The sequence below is a fragment of the Canis aureus genome, chromosome 14 (genome assembly GCF_053574225.1).
Source record: "Canis aureus isolate CA01 chromosome 14, VMU_Caureus_v.1.0, whole genome shotgun sequence".
NCBI classification, from domain to species: Eukaryota; Metazoa; Chordata; class Mammalia; order Carnivora; family Canidae; genus Canis; species Canis aureus.
In genome coordinates, this window is record NC_135624.1 from 47,603,493 (window position 1) to 47,619,457 (window position 15,965).

General features: G+C 45.7%; 1 protein-coding gene across 2 annotated transcripts in view; it reads left to right on the forward strand.

Moving 5' to 3' along the window:
- The first annotated feature begins 8,580 nt into the window (after positions 1–8,580).
- Positions 8,581–15,965, forward strand: part of SLAIN2 (SLAIN motif family member 2) — a 78,440-nt gene continuing 71,055 nt past the window's right edge. Inside the window, exon 1 of one of the 2 annotated variants that reach the window (XM_077847946.1) lies at positions 8,581–9,213. In XM_077847946.1, coding sequence (XP_077704072.1) covers positions 8,825–9,213 — 389 coding nt within the window. In that variant the 5' untranslated portion in view covers positions 8,581–8,824. The remainder of the gene's footprint in view (positions 9,214–15,965) is intronic. The other variant, XM_077847947.1, reaches the window with a different exon arrangement.

Genomic DNA, 15,965 nt, shown 5'->3' on the forward strand with positions numbered 1-15,965 from the left:
GTATTCTGGAGACACACGGAGATCTTCTTTCCCTTTCATCAAAGCACAATCCTCCATCGTGTGGATGTATTATAGTTTTCTCAACTAGTCCCATTCTGATAACATTTGGGTTGCTCTCAATCTTTTGCTGTTACGAATAATGGTATGGTAAATAGCCTTGTGCTGGCTCTTCATATTTCTGCCGGTTTCCTTCTGGTATACATTCTTTGAAGTGAGAGTGGATAACTCCCTCTTTTTGGTACAGGATTTCTTCTCCTTTGGTGCCCACTGTTCTTGGGGTCACACCCCTCCGAAGCATGAAGAGCTAGACCAGACAGAGTGGTAGGCAGCAAAGCAAATTTATTGAGTGATAGGATACAACGCTCCCTGAAGAGGGAAGGGACCCAAAGGGGTTGCCACTGGAGTTTCTACCTCTAGGGGTTTTTATGGGCTTGTTGGCAGGCTGTTTTAATCTGATGAACCTTCCCTGTGTCTCTCATCCAATCAGGTTTTTGTCATCAATCTATCTCGTGGGAAAGGGTGGAGGGCTCCTTCCAGGGTGGGTGTAAAATCCTTTCAAGCGTGGTTTCCTCTTGGTGGTTGTGGGGAGGTGGGGGCAGGGGCTGGTCCCTGCCTGCTTTTCTTCCAACTATCCTTCATCATTTTTATTGAGATGATTCATGTGGTTTTCTGTTCATTACAACCAACTACCTATCCCTGAAGGCTCATCCCAAATCACACCCCTTCTGGGAAAACTCTTATTATCTCAGGCAGAAGGAATAGATTTCTATTCCCCTAATATTTTTTCAGAGGAAAAAAAAAAAAAAAACATAGGGAAAAAAATCAGAGGAAAAAACACACAAAAAAGCCCTCGTAGTCTCTCTTTTCTATGTTGTTCATATGGCACTTTTCACAGGCCGCTTTATATGTACAGTTAGTTACCTAGGTATGCTCATCTCCTCAAATGGATAATAAGCTGCCGCAGAATAAGGAGCACATTCCTTATGATCTTTATCATCTCTGGCTCCAAACAGTGTACCTTGAACTAGCAACAATGATCAAATGCATAAATGTTGACCCAGCATACAATAGTGCCTTATATGAACATGTCCATTTAGAGGTAGGCCTCACATAACACACCAGAGTAAATCTCAGATGAACTAAAGAGTTGAATGTAGGAACTATAGGAAAATATAAGAAAAAAAAAAAAAAAAGAAGTGGTATTTGCCATTTGTTTGGAGGCTAGAAAAAGGACTGTCTGAACTTTGCATGATTTCAACTGGACTGACCCAATAAAAATGAGCCCGGACCTCATTTTGGATCTTTTTTTTTTTTTTTTTTTCTGCTGCCCATATTTTCTGCTCCTGGTACTAATCCTGACTAGTGCCACTGCTAGGCTGACCCTTTAAGGGACAACTGGATGCTCTTGCCTAAATCTAAGGCTCCAGGATCAATCCTATTGCTATTGTTATGTAGAAGAGTTGACAACTACATTATTGTGTTCAGTGAGGACATCAGCTTCTGCGCGAAGGTGGTGACCTTTGTTAGTTTGTTGACTAAGTGTAGCAGGAGTTGTTCTTTTCTGCTTGTCCTCTAACAGGCCACACCCACTCTTGGGGGGCACTTTGTGCAACATTATGATGTAGGTCTGAATGCATCTGAGATGGGGAAGTAAAAAGGCATCTCTTTATTCTGCCTTTTGGGAAAATTCATTGCCATCCATGCAGCCTGCAATCCCATCTTGGACAGCAGCATGCACTTCCAGGCTATCGTATTATATACATACCCTCTCCCTGCCAGGATGATTCTGGTAAACACCATGATCTGTCCTGCTGCCAGTGCACAGCAAAATTTGAGCTGTCTATAAATGATACCGCATCATAATTTGGGTCCAAGAGTCAGAGGATACTTATGCAGAACTGCCCATAGCTGCGTGTGACCTTGCCTAAATACCTGGCCACACCACACGATCAAACGACCTGGGCTGGAAAAATAGGCAAAGGTGAAAGCTCAAAACAATTTGGGAGAATGGTGTTTGTAGAAAAGAAGAAATAAGTCCTGCAATAACGCTGGTAGACAAACATGCCAGCAGACAGAGCAGCTCTATTTGAACTCTGAGCCACCATGTCATGTTCAGGTGCCCTATTTGAAGGAAACCGTCCCCGCTGATAACAGAGGAACAGCCTGTACCATGCCCTACTGCTCAGCCCTTCCCTGCTCTGACCAAGAGCCTACCCTCATTTCTCTGGACTAAAGCGCGGATGTGAGATGAAGGGCTATCTGGTTTCCAAGAACTTTGGGGAGATAGAATCTGTTTACAGATCAACACAATGCTGGACTCTTGTGCATCAGGGAGCTTCGCAGATTGGGCCTAGTCCAGCATATCTGGTTTCCAATGTGTCTCAAGGCTAGAAGCTCACAGTCCTGCCAGGCAACAGCATCAATGGCCCTTTAAATGCAACTGTTTCCCCTACACATGGGGAAATGCAACTGTTTCCCCTACACATCCCACTACAAAGGCCGCTACAAAGGCGGTAGAAAGGCAAGTGCCTGCTGTCGCTTAGATTTAGCATTTGCCAAGGATCACCTTCTCATGTGCTGTTGAGAAGGTGCTCTTGCTCTGCTTCCCTGGTTTCTATACTTACTCTTTTGGTATCTGTTTTTAGTCTTATGTCAGGACTGGTTCAAATTTTCCTTCTCTCAATTATAGGCCTAGGACTCTTGCCAGTAAATCCCCTTATAAATCTTCACACTTGGTTGATTTAGGTGTACTACTGCCATGGGTAAGAGACTCTCCCTACTAACTCCTTCCCCATTAAACCCCTACAGGATGGATTAATCCACTAGCTTTTCCCAGTGAGAAGTTCAGATGCTGGAGCTTCATCTTAGCAAACTGCTGACTGCAGGAAGAGGGGTTGTTCTTAAGGATTTCTGCATCTATCTCTCAAATACCTGGAATACTGTCCAAGTAAATGGCCTACTAGAAGTCTTTTGAGCAAGAGTTGGAGGAATTGCCTCCCTCTCTAAGGAATGGATTGTTTCAAAATGTTGGGCTGAGACTTCAAAACTGGCAAACATGCTCTTAGAGCAAGAGGATTGAGTCATTGGGTATCATAAAGGCAATAACCCTTGCCCCCAGATTCCACTCTGGATGGTAGCTGATATCGGTACACCTATAAAGAAAACATGGGAGAACTCATTTGGTTGTGGATTGTTGGGGGTTGTGAATGCAGATTCTGAAGTCAGAACACCTGAGTTCAAATCTAGCTCTACTACTTCCTGGCCATGGAACTCAGGAAATTATCTTACCTCTCTATCTCAGTTTCCTCGTTCATAAAATGGAGATGATAATACTAACAGCAGCAACCTCAAAGAACTATTGTGAGTTTTAAATGAATTATTATGTTCTTAAAAGTGGTCAATAATTGTTAGCTACTCTTATTATTGGGCCAATTCAGAAAGACCTGGATATTTACAGAATTAATATTCTAGAGTACGTATAACTGTATTTACATAAGGATGATGATAAATAAGTAACCTTCTAGGCATGCTTGGACAAACTGAATAGTTGATGATGTCTTTCAGTCTGTAATATTTCAGGAATATCTCACAGTCTCAAGAATGGAATTGTCTACAACTTCCGAGATAGAAGAATATGTAAATATCTCAATGACAGCTTCATTTACTTTAGCCTAATATAAATCTCTATCCATAGTCTACTATCTCTATAGTATCTCTAAGTCAATACTCAGAATAATATATTTATTTTATTTTATTTTATTTAGAATAATATATTTTAGAGCCCAGATTAGATTACTGGGACTTGTATAATCAACCTGGAGATTTGGATGATTCTTAATAAGTTTTCTCCTTTCCCTAAATGGTAGGTTATCTAGATCATGGATGCTCAGAAGTAGTTCAAATCTCACTTTTCCACCTATACTGTGCTGCTGATGTACTACTTACAGAGGAAATAGTAAATGTTATTTAGCAATTTTATCTCCCTTTTACTACCGCCAAAAGGGTGAGAGATAAGGTATTGTTTCCTTCAGGGCTAAGATAGAAGCCTCTTAAGAGTTTAAGAGAATGTTCACCTCTGCCCTGATCATGAACCTCTTCACCCAATACAATACAGGCCTCCAACAGTGTGATAGGCGGCCACCCTCTGGCCAGAGGACCCTCTGGAAGGAAGTGATGCCTGCCATTATGGTCCCTTTTGAGGTATCCCGTAACAGTAAGACCTGATCAATGCTGAGTAAAAAAATTCTAAGGTCCAAATCCTTGGTCCCTCTTCTTTTTGCCCCCACGATTTCAGTCTAGAATCTCGTCTACAACTAGCCTTTGGAGTTCCTGAGATTCCTTCTTAAAATGGCACGTGCCATGACAGTGAAGAAGAGGCCCCTTGATAGACCTGAGGAGGTACACGTGGGAGAAGGATGCTGGTGAAGAACAGGTGAGAGAAGACACATAGGAAATGACTAGCCAAGTGGGTGTGTGTGAGGAGAAAATGGATGCGTTGGACAGTAAAGGTTTCTTCAACAAATCTGAGCATGTCTTCAACCAATGCAAATATTTCTCTAAGTGCCTTGTAGTTTCTAAACTACTTTTGGGCATGTGCTCAGTTACACATACACACACATATGCATATACATCTTGATTTAAGATTTTAGGACTGCCGAATACCTTTAAGCCGTTGAGTAATAGTTTTTCACTCTAAATACTTACAGTGCTTTGTAATATTTTCCACTTTGTCAGGAGTTTTGGCAGGAGCTACCATGCAAGTGGGAGCAAGTTATGGAAAGGGCCACACCTGCTGAGAAAAGAAGCAACTCCTTCAGCCAGAAACAAAGCAAGCTTATCATAAAAGACAACACCTGAAAAAATCTAGTTGCATTAACTGTGATGCACACTGCAGACACCTACCAGCCTAACTTCTCATATCTCCATGTGAGGGCCGCTTTTAGAGCAACTTTTTAAAAACATGCTCTGACACTTCTGAGTCATCAGAAAAGACAGTATTGGAGTTAACCTGAAAGAGAAGGATCCGTGCAACATTTAGGACAGGATGGAAATATTCTTGTCCTCATACTTTTAAGTGAGAACCCGAGACTTTCTCTCCTCAGCAATTCTGAAGGGCTGTTGGCACTCAGGAAGTGGAAGATGACCTAGTTTTGAGGATGACATATATAATGTGACATGTTGCTCTTGGGAAGAGAAATATATAATTTAAAAAACCCAACCATTCAACATTATTAGGAATTTCCACTTTAATGCCTTGAGACCTAACAGACACACTTATCTGAAGTTCTCTGTTAGAAGGCTTCACTTGACCTAAATCCATCATTTATTCAACATTTATGGAACATCTACCAAAGAGTAGCCACTGTTCTAGGCACCAGGGATCCTGCAGTGGACCCTATTTTCACATAGTTCATATTCTACTGGGGAGAGATAGGCAACAAAGAAAAAAGTAGACGATGTGTCAAAGGAAAAATGAAACAAGCTAAAAGCGTGGGGAATAAGGATTCTGTTTTATGAGGGTCATAATCATGGGGATAGTGAACTTAGTTGGTGATATATGAGCTGATGCCTGAATGGAGAGTTAGTAATGTGACAATGTGGAGGAAGAATGGATCCTAGATAGAAGGTATAGCAAGTACAAAGTTCCTACAGTAGAAACATGTTTGGCATGTTTTTTTTATTTTAAGATTTCATTTATTTTTGAGAGTGAGAATAAGCATGAGCCGAGGGGAGGGGCAGAGGGAGAAGCAAACTCCTCACTGACCAAAGAGTCCAATGTGGGACTTGATCCCAAAACCCTGGGATTATAACCTGAGCTACAGGCCGATGCTTGACCGACTGAAGCACGCAGGCGCCCTGGCATGTTAAAAAAAAAAAAAAACAAAAAAAAAACCACAACCATTAAAAAGGCCAGTGTGGCTGCAGTGGGTGATGGTGGGGAAGAGTGATCAGTAGTCAATGAGATACTTGCACAAGTTGCCAAGTATCCAGTCTTAGAGCCAAGAAAAGGACTTGGTATTTTAAGTATGTTGAGAAGCGAGTGGAGGTTCCTAGCAAGGGAGTGACCTGATGCGACTAAGCAAGGGATCATCCGATTGCTGCATGCATCACAGATTATAAGCAGCAAAGTGGTACAGCCCATTAAGAGAGTACTATAGTTATCGAGACAAGAAAAATGGGAACTTGAATGGCAGCAGTACCAGTCGAGGTGCAAGGAAGTATTCAGATATATTTTAATTATACAGCCAGTATGACTTGCTTAAGAATTAGAGATTAAGTTCAAGCATCACATTTGTGGTATAGCTAGTATCTACCACTGGACCTTCTTGATTTTCCATTCATTGCCCCATGTCACACTGACCTCTTCTTGTTTCTGTGAAATATTAGTGTTTAACTTCATAATGTCATATGAACTATTCCTTTCAAGGAATAAATTTGAGGTGTTCTCATTAGAGAATCTGGGTAGTTGGAATCTATTGCTCAAGCTGTTAAATGCAAGTGCAAAGTGCTATATGTGCAGCAGTCATGATACTGAATTCTCCGGCAGCTAGTTCAGATGTGTCAGGGACAACGATGATATTCAGACGTGCATTATATAGATAATACACAGATAATACAGATATAGATATAGATAATACACAATTATTGTGTAACCAAACAAGACATCTTTTGACCAAGTATACATATCTAGGAAAATATAAGTAGCAAACTTTGAAAATACTCAATGGTTCTTTTGCTATAAATAAGTATCTAGTCCTTGATCTGTCAGAGTTTACATTCCTCTCAACTTTCAACTAACCAGATATTGAATGTCCACTTATGTCAGACACTAGACATGAAAAAACCAAAAATAAATGGTCCCTTTTCATCAAGTATACAAAAACCAAGAAAAAAAAGAAAAAAGAAAAACAGTTTTAAATAGAAACACCTGTTGAAAGCTATTGATCAGGTAATGCTAGAGTAAACAGAAGTGCTAAATCCTGTGGAATTGTCAGGAAAAGTTTTCCTGGATATGTGAGGGTGGGTTTTAAGAAAAGGAATCAGATTTGACAGGTGGAATATTCTAGGCAAGGAAAATACAGCACGGAGAGGCTGAAAGGTAGAAGTAAGCCACGGGATATGCGTGCACACCCAGGTGAAACAGGACTGGGTCATTATTAGCTAAGGGTGGAGGAGGCAATCAGAGGAAAGCTGCAAACGCAAGCCAAATAGTTCACAGCTGGCATCTGAAAAATAATGAATGCGATTTAAAAAAGCATTTAAATGTTTTTTTTTGGGGGGGTTGTCTTGCAGTTAGTAGTACACATCATAAACGGGTGCGGCTGAAGGCAGATTCTTACATTCCTACGTCTCTCAGCCTTCATCAGCACATGTCAACCTATTTATTAAGGTCTTTTAATACACTTTTTAAAAAGTCAAGACACACCACGAAAAAGCTTTTCTCAAGAAAACGATCCAGAGAGCAGATTACGCATCCGTTAACAAAGGCGAGAGGAGTGGTTTCCTACGCCCCCGCCTCCAAGCCAGTGTGCAGCAAACTAAGTCGGAAAAACTGTTTTAATCGATGAGACGCGTCTAAGGCGCTTAGCACGGGGCGACCCGGGGGCTCAGTCGGGTGAGCCGCCCACTCTTGGCCTGGGCTCAGGTTTTGACCTCGGGCTTCGGGCTCCACGCTGGGTGTCCAGCCTACCTTTCCAAAAAAAAAAAAAAAATGCATTGCATAGTGTGGTCCATAGTAAGCACCCAACAACTTCTGGTTATTATTTTGACCTTAGACCTCCCAACCATTTGGGATTCCGTTTTATCATTTGCAGAGGAAGAAACAGGTCACCCAGGGTCCCTGTGGCTCCTGCCAGCCCTGACAATCTATTTTTTTTTTAAAGATTTTATTTATTTATTCATGAGAAACACAGAGAGAGACGGAGAGACAGAGACCCAGGGAGAGGGTGAAGCAGGCTCCCTGCGAGGAGCGCGATGCAGGACCCGATCCCGGGACCCTGGGGTCACGCCCTGGGGCCCAAGGCAGGTGCTCAACCGCTGAGCCCCCCAGGCGTCCAAACTACTATTTCAAGCAGGCATCGAGTCATATTTGTTGGACAAAAGAGGCAAAATAAGGGGTCCGGCTAGGCGCCCGCCGGAGAACCAGCCCGGAGAGAGGACAGGACCGGGCGCGGGCTCCACCCGCCAGGGTTCGGGGGTGGAGGACACATCACACGCCCCTCCCCCAGAGCAATCCGCGGAGCGGAGGGAGAGCCGGAGCTCGCGATCGCAGCCGCAGCCGCAGCCGCAGCCGCCGCGCAGCCAGGACGTCACCCCCTCCCGCCGCCGCGAGCCCGTCTCCCCGCAGCGGCCCCGCCTGCGGCCCGAATCGCTCCTCCCCGCCAGCGGGGCAGCGCCCCTCCTCCGCGGCGCTCAGGGCACGCCCCTTCCGGTTGAAGCCACGCCCGCCCTCGTGGCTCCGCCCACGCCCGTGACCACGCCCCCCGCGCTCGGCGCTCGGTCCCGTGAGCGCCCGCCGGCGGCCGCGTCCAGCCCCGACGCTCTGAGGTCACGGACGGGGCCGGGCCGCGGGGGGCGGAGGGACGGAGGGAAGATGGCGGCCGCGGCCGGATATTGGCGCCGCCTCCCCCAGCGCTGGAGCCGGCGCAGATGAGGCGGCTCGGCTGGGGCCAGCGGCGCTTGGGAACCGGAGCCGGGGGGACCCTGGCGGCGGGGCCTGGCCCTGCTGCATGCCGGCGCCTCGGCTAGAGTGAGCGGCGACGCCCCCCCCCCCCGCTCCCTCCGTGTCGCTGTGAGTCCGGGCGGGCGGCCGGCGGCGGCCGGGATGGAGGACGTTAACTCCAACGTGAACGCGGACCAGGAGGTGCGGAAGCTGCAGGAGCTGGTGAAGAAGCTGGAGAAGCAGAACGAGCAGCTGAGGAGCCGCTCGGGCGCCGTGCAGGGCGTCGGCTCCCTGGGGCCCGGCAGTCCCGGCCGCGCCGCCGCGTCCACCCCGTGCTCCGGCGCGGCGTCCCCCCGCGCCTTCCCCTCGGGCCTGCACGCCAAGCCCGGCGGCGGGGTCGGCTCGGGCCCCAGGCGGACGAGCAGCGACGAGCTGCGGGACGCCGCCTCCCTGCTGGCGGCGGGCGAGGGCGGCTTGCTGGACGAGGTGGAGCCGCTGCGGCCCGACGAGCTGGAGCGGCTGTCGGGCTGGGAGGAGGAGGAGGAGAGCTGGTGAGCGCGGGCCGCCGGGCCGGGCCGGGCCGGGCTGGGCTGGGCGGGGACGGGCCCCTGCCTCCCGGGTGCCTGGCTCGGTGCAGCGGGATCGGCCCTCCGACCCGGGCCGGGGTGGGGACGGCCCCCTGCCTCCTGGGCGCCTCGCGCGGTGCAGCCGGATCGGCCCTCCGGCCGGGGCTGGACGGGCACGGGCCCCTGCCCCTGGGCACTCCCTCGGTGCAGCGGGACCGGCCCTCCGACCTGGGCCGGGGCTGGGCGGGAGGGGGGGGGTTGCCGGGGGGGGAGCTCCTTCGAGGCGCCCCGTGCCCCCTGGGTGCCCCGCTCGGTGCAGCGGGATCGACCCTCCGACCCGGGCCGGGCTGGGCGGGGACGGACCCCCTGCCTCCTGAGTACCCGGCTTGGTGCAGCGGGATCGGCTCTCCGACCCGACCCGGGCCGGGCTGGGCGGGGACGAGTCCCCTGCCTCCTGAGTACCTGGCTTGGTGCAGCCGGATCGGCCCTCCGACCCAGACCGGAGCCGGGGCGGGCTGGGAGGGAGCGCCTTCCGAGGGCCCCCTGCCTCCTGGGCGCCTCGCTCGGTGCAGCCGGATCGACTCTCCGACCCGGACCGGCCCGGGGGTGGGGGGGGGATGGCGGGGGAGCGCCTTCCGAGGGCCCCCTGCCTCCTGGGCGCCCCGCTCGGTGCAGCGGGACCGGCCCTCCGACCCGAACCGGGGCGTGGGGGGGTGGTTGGGGGGTGGTTCTTGCTTTAGGGCTGCGGGAAGGTCCGCGGGGTTGGGGCTGCGAGGCGTGCAGGAGCAGCCACCCGGGCGCTGGGCCTGCGCGTGTCGGGCCGTGTCCGGGGTCTGCGGTCCGGCGCCGCCCGCGGAGTCGGCGGTGGGAGAGCGCTTTGTAAGGAAGGGGGATCTCGCTTTGTGTGAGATGACTGGCGTGCGTTCGGAGGGTGGCCTGAGCATCCTGGGTGTCGGTGGGGGGGTGCTACCGGGCGTGGGGAGCCGACCAGAGTGGCCCATTGCGGTGGTCGGAGGTTTGGACCAAGTGGGAGGTGGTGCGTCGGGGGCCGCGGCGGGGGACCGTGTGATCAGCGCTCCCCTTGGGGGTGGCGGGGTGAAGCTCGCTTTGTGCGAAGAGGGCAGAGGATGGCACCGCTTTGTGTGGGAAGTCGGGGGTGGAACAAGAGCCTGGCTCTTCTTTTTTAAACAAGAATTGGGTCTGTCTGGTTTTGTTTTGTTTTGTTTTTCTGGAGCTGCGGAGTGACAGTGATCCATCCTATCCATGCTTAATTTCCATGTCATCCTAGGGGCCCGGAGAAAAGGGAGCCCTGTTTAAAAAGAGAAACCAAAGCCTACCGTGGTGAGCTACTTCTTGGTGGAATTGTGACCTGTACCGCAAAACCACCTACATAAAGAGAAAGGTCACAGGAGGGCATGCTCCCTCCTTTTGTCGCAACCCCAGAAAGGTGTATATGAGAAATTGTCTTAATTTGTCCTCTTCTAAAGTCCGGATTTGTAGCTAAAACGCGTCAGCTTGTTTGTTGAAATCGGAACTTTTAACCCAGCGGCGTGGGGATTCTTCATGGGCTCTGATATCGCAGAGGTGCGACTTTACCGTTACCGAGATAGTCAAGACCTTTGCCTGGATCCAGGCCCCGGCTCTGCCACACGAGCTGCATGACCTTGGGCAGGTTACTCTGAGCTTCACTTTCTTCCTCGGTTTGATGGAGAAAATAATAGTTCTTACCCGCCTGGAGTCATGAAGATTACACGAGACAATCTGCCTGTGCTTTTAGCACCGGCTCTGGCACATAGTAAACTCTCCAAAACTAACTGCAGTTACTCTTAAGCCTAGTTATTTAAATCATGAAATATTCAGTAAGCTCTTACAGGCTCTTGTGGGAAAGTCTAAAGATTCGTAACATGTTGATCCCTGTTCATCAAGACAGTTACAGTCTCCAGAGCCAAGTTTTATGCAGTTAAATGGCTAGGACATATACAATGAATTGCCCTCCCCCCCCCAAAAAAAGAAAAACAAAACAAGAAGAACAAAAGTACTGATAATGCTTAGAAATTGGGAAGAAAATAATGGTTCAGAGTAGCTGAGGCAAACTTGGGAGGAGAGGTGGATTAGAAGCCTGGGGATGGGGAAAGAGTGGGAAGGGCCTTTATGCTGTGACAACTGCTGGAGCAGAGTCAGATATGTGTAACTCCCAATTAGGAAGGTTTGAATTACAGAGATACACGAATATATGATATCAAGCTGTTATTTTATTTCCAAGTAATATGAAGTATTATTAGAGCTGTCTATGGTAGTGACAGTTTTTCATATTAGTGTGAGATCACGTCCTCCCAAAGGAATCTTGGGTGTGTGTACACTTTAAAAGAATCCAGAATCACTTAAATATCATCACATGCCTCTTCCAAGTGATGATAATGATGCTCTTAATAATGAGGATTAGCTGCACTCATGAGCCCATTTTAGATTATGTATTATTAGAACACATTGACTCCACTTGGGGAAGCTGAATACGTATTTTTGCTGCTTTGGTTTCTGAGCATAGAGTTCAGGTAAAGCAAGTCTTTTTTTTTTCTTTTTTCTTTCTTTTTTTTTTTTTTTTTTAAGATTTTATTTATTCATGAGACACAGGCAGAGAGAGAAGGCGGCTCCATGCAAGGAGCCCAATGTGGGACTCTGATCCTGGGACTCCAGGATCACGCCCTGGGCGGAAGGGAGGCTCTCAACTACTGAGCCACCCAGGCATCCCAGGGTAAAGCAAGTCTTAAATACTATGCAGGAGTTTACTTTTGACGAGCTGCTTCCTGTTTACTCTTTTGATCCTGGCTCTGTATCTTGATCCTGTCCTTTTTCTAAAAAGATTTGTGTGAATTGAAAATTTTATAAATCATTTAAAGTGCTTTAAAGTATGTTTTTGGAGTACAACTGGGAAGAGGTGGGTGTTAGTGGCAAGGGAGAGGAAGATTTCAAAGAATCAAGAATTTTTTCTTAGCACACAAAAAATCTACTTTCTGTAATTTACACCTATTGTACCTTCTTTTTCATTTAGAGTAATGTTTTCCCCCAAGTATATACTATAAAATAATGGTTCTGGGATCCCTGGGTGGCGCAGCGGTTTAGCGCCTGCCCTTGGCCCAGGGCGCGATCCTGGAGACCCGGGATCGAATCCCACGTCAGGCTCCCGGTGCATGGGGCCTGCTTCTCCCTCTGCCTATGTCTCTGCCTCTCTCTCTCTCTCTGTGACTATCATAAATAAATAAAAAAAAAATTTAAAAAAATAAAATAAAATAAAATAATGGTTCTGAAGATGTTAATAGACACTGTGTGAAAAATAATGGTGGGTCGAGGTTAAATATATGTGAGAAAAACAAGATCTAACAAAAACAGGTTTCTTTAATACTGGATTTGTTTGATATGCAAATTGTATGTTGAATATAGTAAATTACTAAGTGGTTAACGTTTTTGAGCTTCCAAGGAACTAGTACCTATAGAACGCACTTGGAAACACTACTAAGCACTGCAGCCTTTTTGTGAGTTTATTTATTTATTTTGGATCCTCCATGATAAATGCATTTTACATCATAGCATATTAGACATGTATATGTATAATTGAAACAAATGTTTCACAAAGCTAGTTACTTTTGGTATGTGTGGTAAGCTCTAATATTTTCTGTTTCTTTAGGGGGGAAATGCTAGTTACCATTCAGCTGATTTTGTGACCCATTAATGGGTTGTATCTGAGTTTTGGAAATCACTATTCTAGAATAATTTAGAAAAGTCTAGAGAAAGCAACATCATTGTACATCACAGTGTATTGGGCTCTCCCAGGTAGCTTGTAAACATTTTTGCATTTGATTTTCATCCATTTGTGAGTCAAGTATCATTTTCTAGGTAAGGAAACAAGATCTTTCAAGCATCAAATAACACACAGTAAATGATGAAGTCTGGATTTGAATCTAGGACTTTTTGACATCGAAGCCTATGCTGTTCCCCCTGTATTTTGCTTTTTCCAAGTTTAATCCCTTTTCCACGTGAATGGCCCCTCAAAGTATTTGAAGATTACTATCATGATCTTGCTGACCTCTTCTGCCCAACCATACACACTGAGCATTCTCATCTCTTCTGCAGAGTAAAACAGTCCCAATTTATTTCATCTTTCCTAAGATAATATAATTTTCTAATCTTTCAATCAGGATCATTTTTTTCCCTTAATTCTAAGAGTTGTTCATTGTCATTAAACATGGTACTCAGAACTGTACTCAGCGGGTTTTTTGTTTTGTTTTTTTTTTTAAGATTTTACTTTTTTTAAATCTCTGTACACACTATGGAGCTTGAATTTACAACTCTGAGATCTAGAGTTGTATGCTGTACTGCCTGAGCCAGCCAGGTACCCTTGTACTTAGCGTTTTAGAAGTTACTTGACCAGATAGCATATTGGTGGATACACCTTGCATGAGATAAATGTTGTTATTTTTGAAACCAAATATTTCATTAACAGTTTTGGTTTCTGTTTCTTAAGTTTAATATGATCCAGTAGTATCTGTTACACTCAGTATCTTTTATACATAAGTTGTTAAACTAAGTCTCCCTAAGCCTGTTTTTGTGTAATGAATTCTATTCTTTAGGCTTCTCTCTCTCTCTCTCTCTCTCTCTCTCTCTCTCTCTCTTTACATATAGTTATGAAATAGGCTTTTATATTTAAATTAGGTTTTTATATTTCATTTGTTAGTCTTGAGTTAGACATTTTTTGTCATTTTCGTATTTCGTATAATGCATCTTCATTTAAGTTGTTGTTAAAAATGTTAAAATGACCAGAGTGAAGGGCTCTGAAATGTGGATTCAGCTAGAATCCCTCCAGATTAACATCAGTCTATTAATCAGTACACATTGTGGTTGTTCAGTAACTGTTCCACTTGTTATTATCAAGCCCATATGCCATTTTGTATGGATATTATGAAAGATTTTGCCAAATCATTTGCTGTAACTAAGCTATACTGTGCCTACAGGGTCTTACCTGCAATGAAGTAAACCTATCAAAATAGAAATTGCATTTTATTTGGTTTGACTTGTTCATAGTGAATCCTCCGGCTTTTTCCTTTTCTAACTTTACAAATATTTTGCTTAGGGGATCCGTGGGTGGCTCAGCAGTTTAGCACCTGCCTTTGGTCCAGGGTGCGATCCTGGAGTCCCAGGATCGAGTCCCACGTTGGGCTCCCAGCATAGAGCCTGCTTCTCCCTCCTCCTGCGTCTCTGCCTCTCTCTATGTCTCTCATCAATCAATCAATCTTTAAAAAGAAAAAAAACACATATTTTGCTTAATTCAGTTTTGAATTTTGCAAGAAATAAGTTTGGTCTGGAAATTCTAGACCCACTTATTTTTCTCTTTGGAAATTATATTTCCTTTTACCTACACTTTGACTTTGACATGTTATTTTATTATTTTTAAAATTTTTATTTAAATTTTAGTTAACGGACAGTGCACTATTGGTTTCAGGAGTAGAATTCAGTGATTCATCACTTACATAAAACACGACTGTTCATCACAAACGCTGTCCTTAATACCTATTACCCATTTAGCCCATCCCCTACCTGCCTCCTTCCATCAGCCTTCAGTTCTCTATTGTAAGAGCTTCCTGTGGTTTGTTTCCCTCTCTTTTCCCCCCTCCCATATATCCATCTGTCTTATGTCTTAAATTTCACATATAAGTGAAATCATATAGTATTTGTCTTCCTCTGACTTATTTCACGTAGTACAATTACACTCTAGCTCCATCCACATCATTGCAAATGACAAGATTTCATTCTTTTTGATGACTGAGTAATATTCCATTGTGTGTGTGTATGTCGCATCTTCTTTACCCATCACTCGATGGATGGGCTCTGTCTATAGTTTAGCTGTTTTTGATAATGCTGCTCTAAACATCAGGGTGCATGTACCCCTTTGAATCTGTTTTTTTTTTTTTTTAAATTTTTATTTGTTTATGATAGTCACAGAGAGAGAGAGAGAGAGAGAGGCAGAGACACAGGCAGAGGGAGAAGCAGGCTCTATGCACCGGGAGCCTGATGTGGGTTCGATCCCGGGTCTCCAGGATCCCGCCCTGGGCCAAAGGCAGGCGCCAAACCACTGTGCCACCCAGGGATCCCTTAATCTGTATTTCTGTATCCTTTGGGTAAATACCTAGTAGTGCAATTGTTGGATCACATGGTAGCTCTAATTTTAACTTTTTGAGGAACCTCCATACTGTTCTTCAGAGTGGCTGACCAGTTTGCATTCCCACCAACAGTGTAAGGGTTCCCCTTTCTCTGCATCCTCTCCAACACCTATCGTTTCCTGTGTTGTTAACTCTAGCCATTCTGACAGGTGTGAGGTGGGATCTCGTTTTGTTTTGATTTGTATTTCCCTGATAATGAGTCATGTTGAGTATCTTTTCATGTATGTTAGCCTCCTGGATGTCTTCTTTGGAAAAATATCTGTTCGACCTGACATGTTATTTTAGATTGACATATTTTGAATCAACAATAATTCAGTGATAACATTTCAATTCTTTTACATTATCTGGAGGGGTAGGGCTAAACCTGTTTCAAGCTATATTCTAGGTTATATTCTGACTTACTGTCTATCACCTTGCCTCATTTGAAATTGTTTCCTTTGGAGAATGTTTATTTGGGCTCTCCATTTGAACAAAGTATTGACAGAAATACAGAAGCTAATGAGTATTTCTGCCCATTCTTTGTCA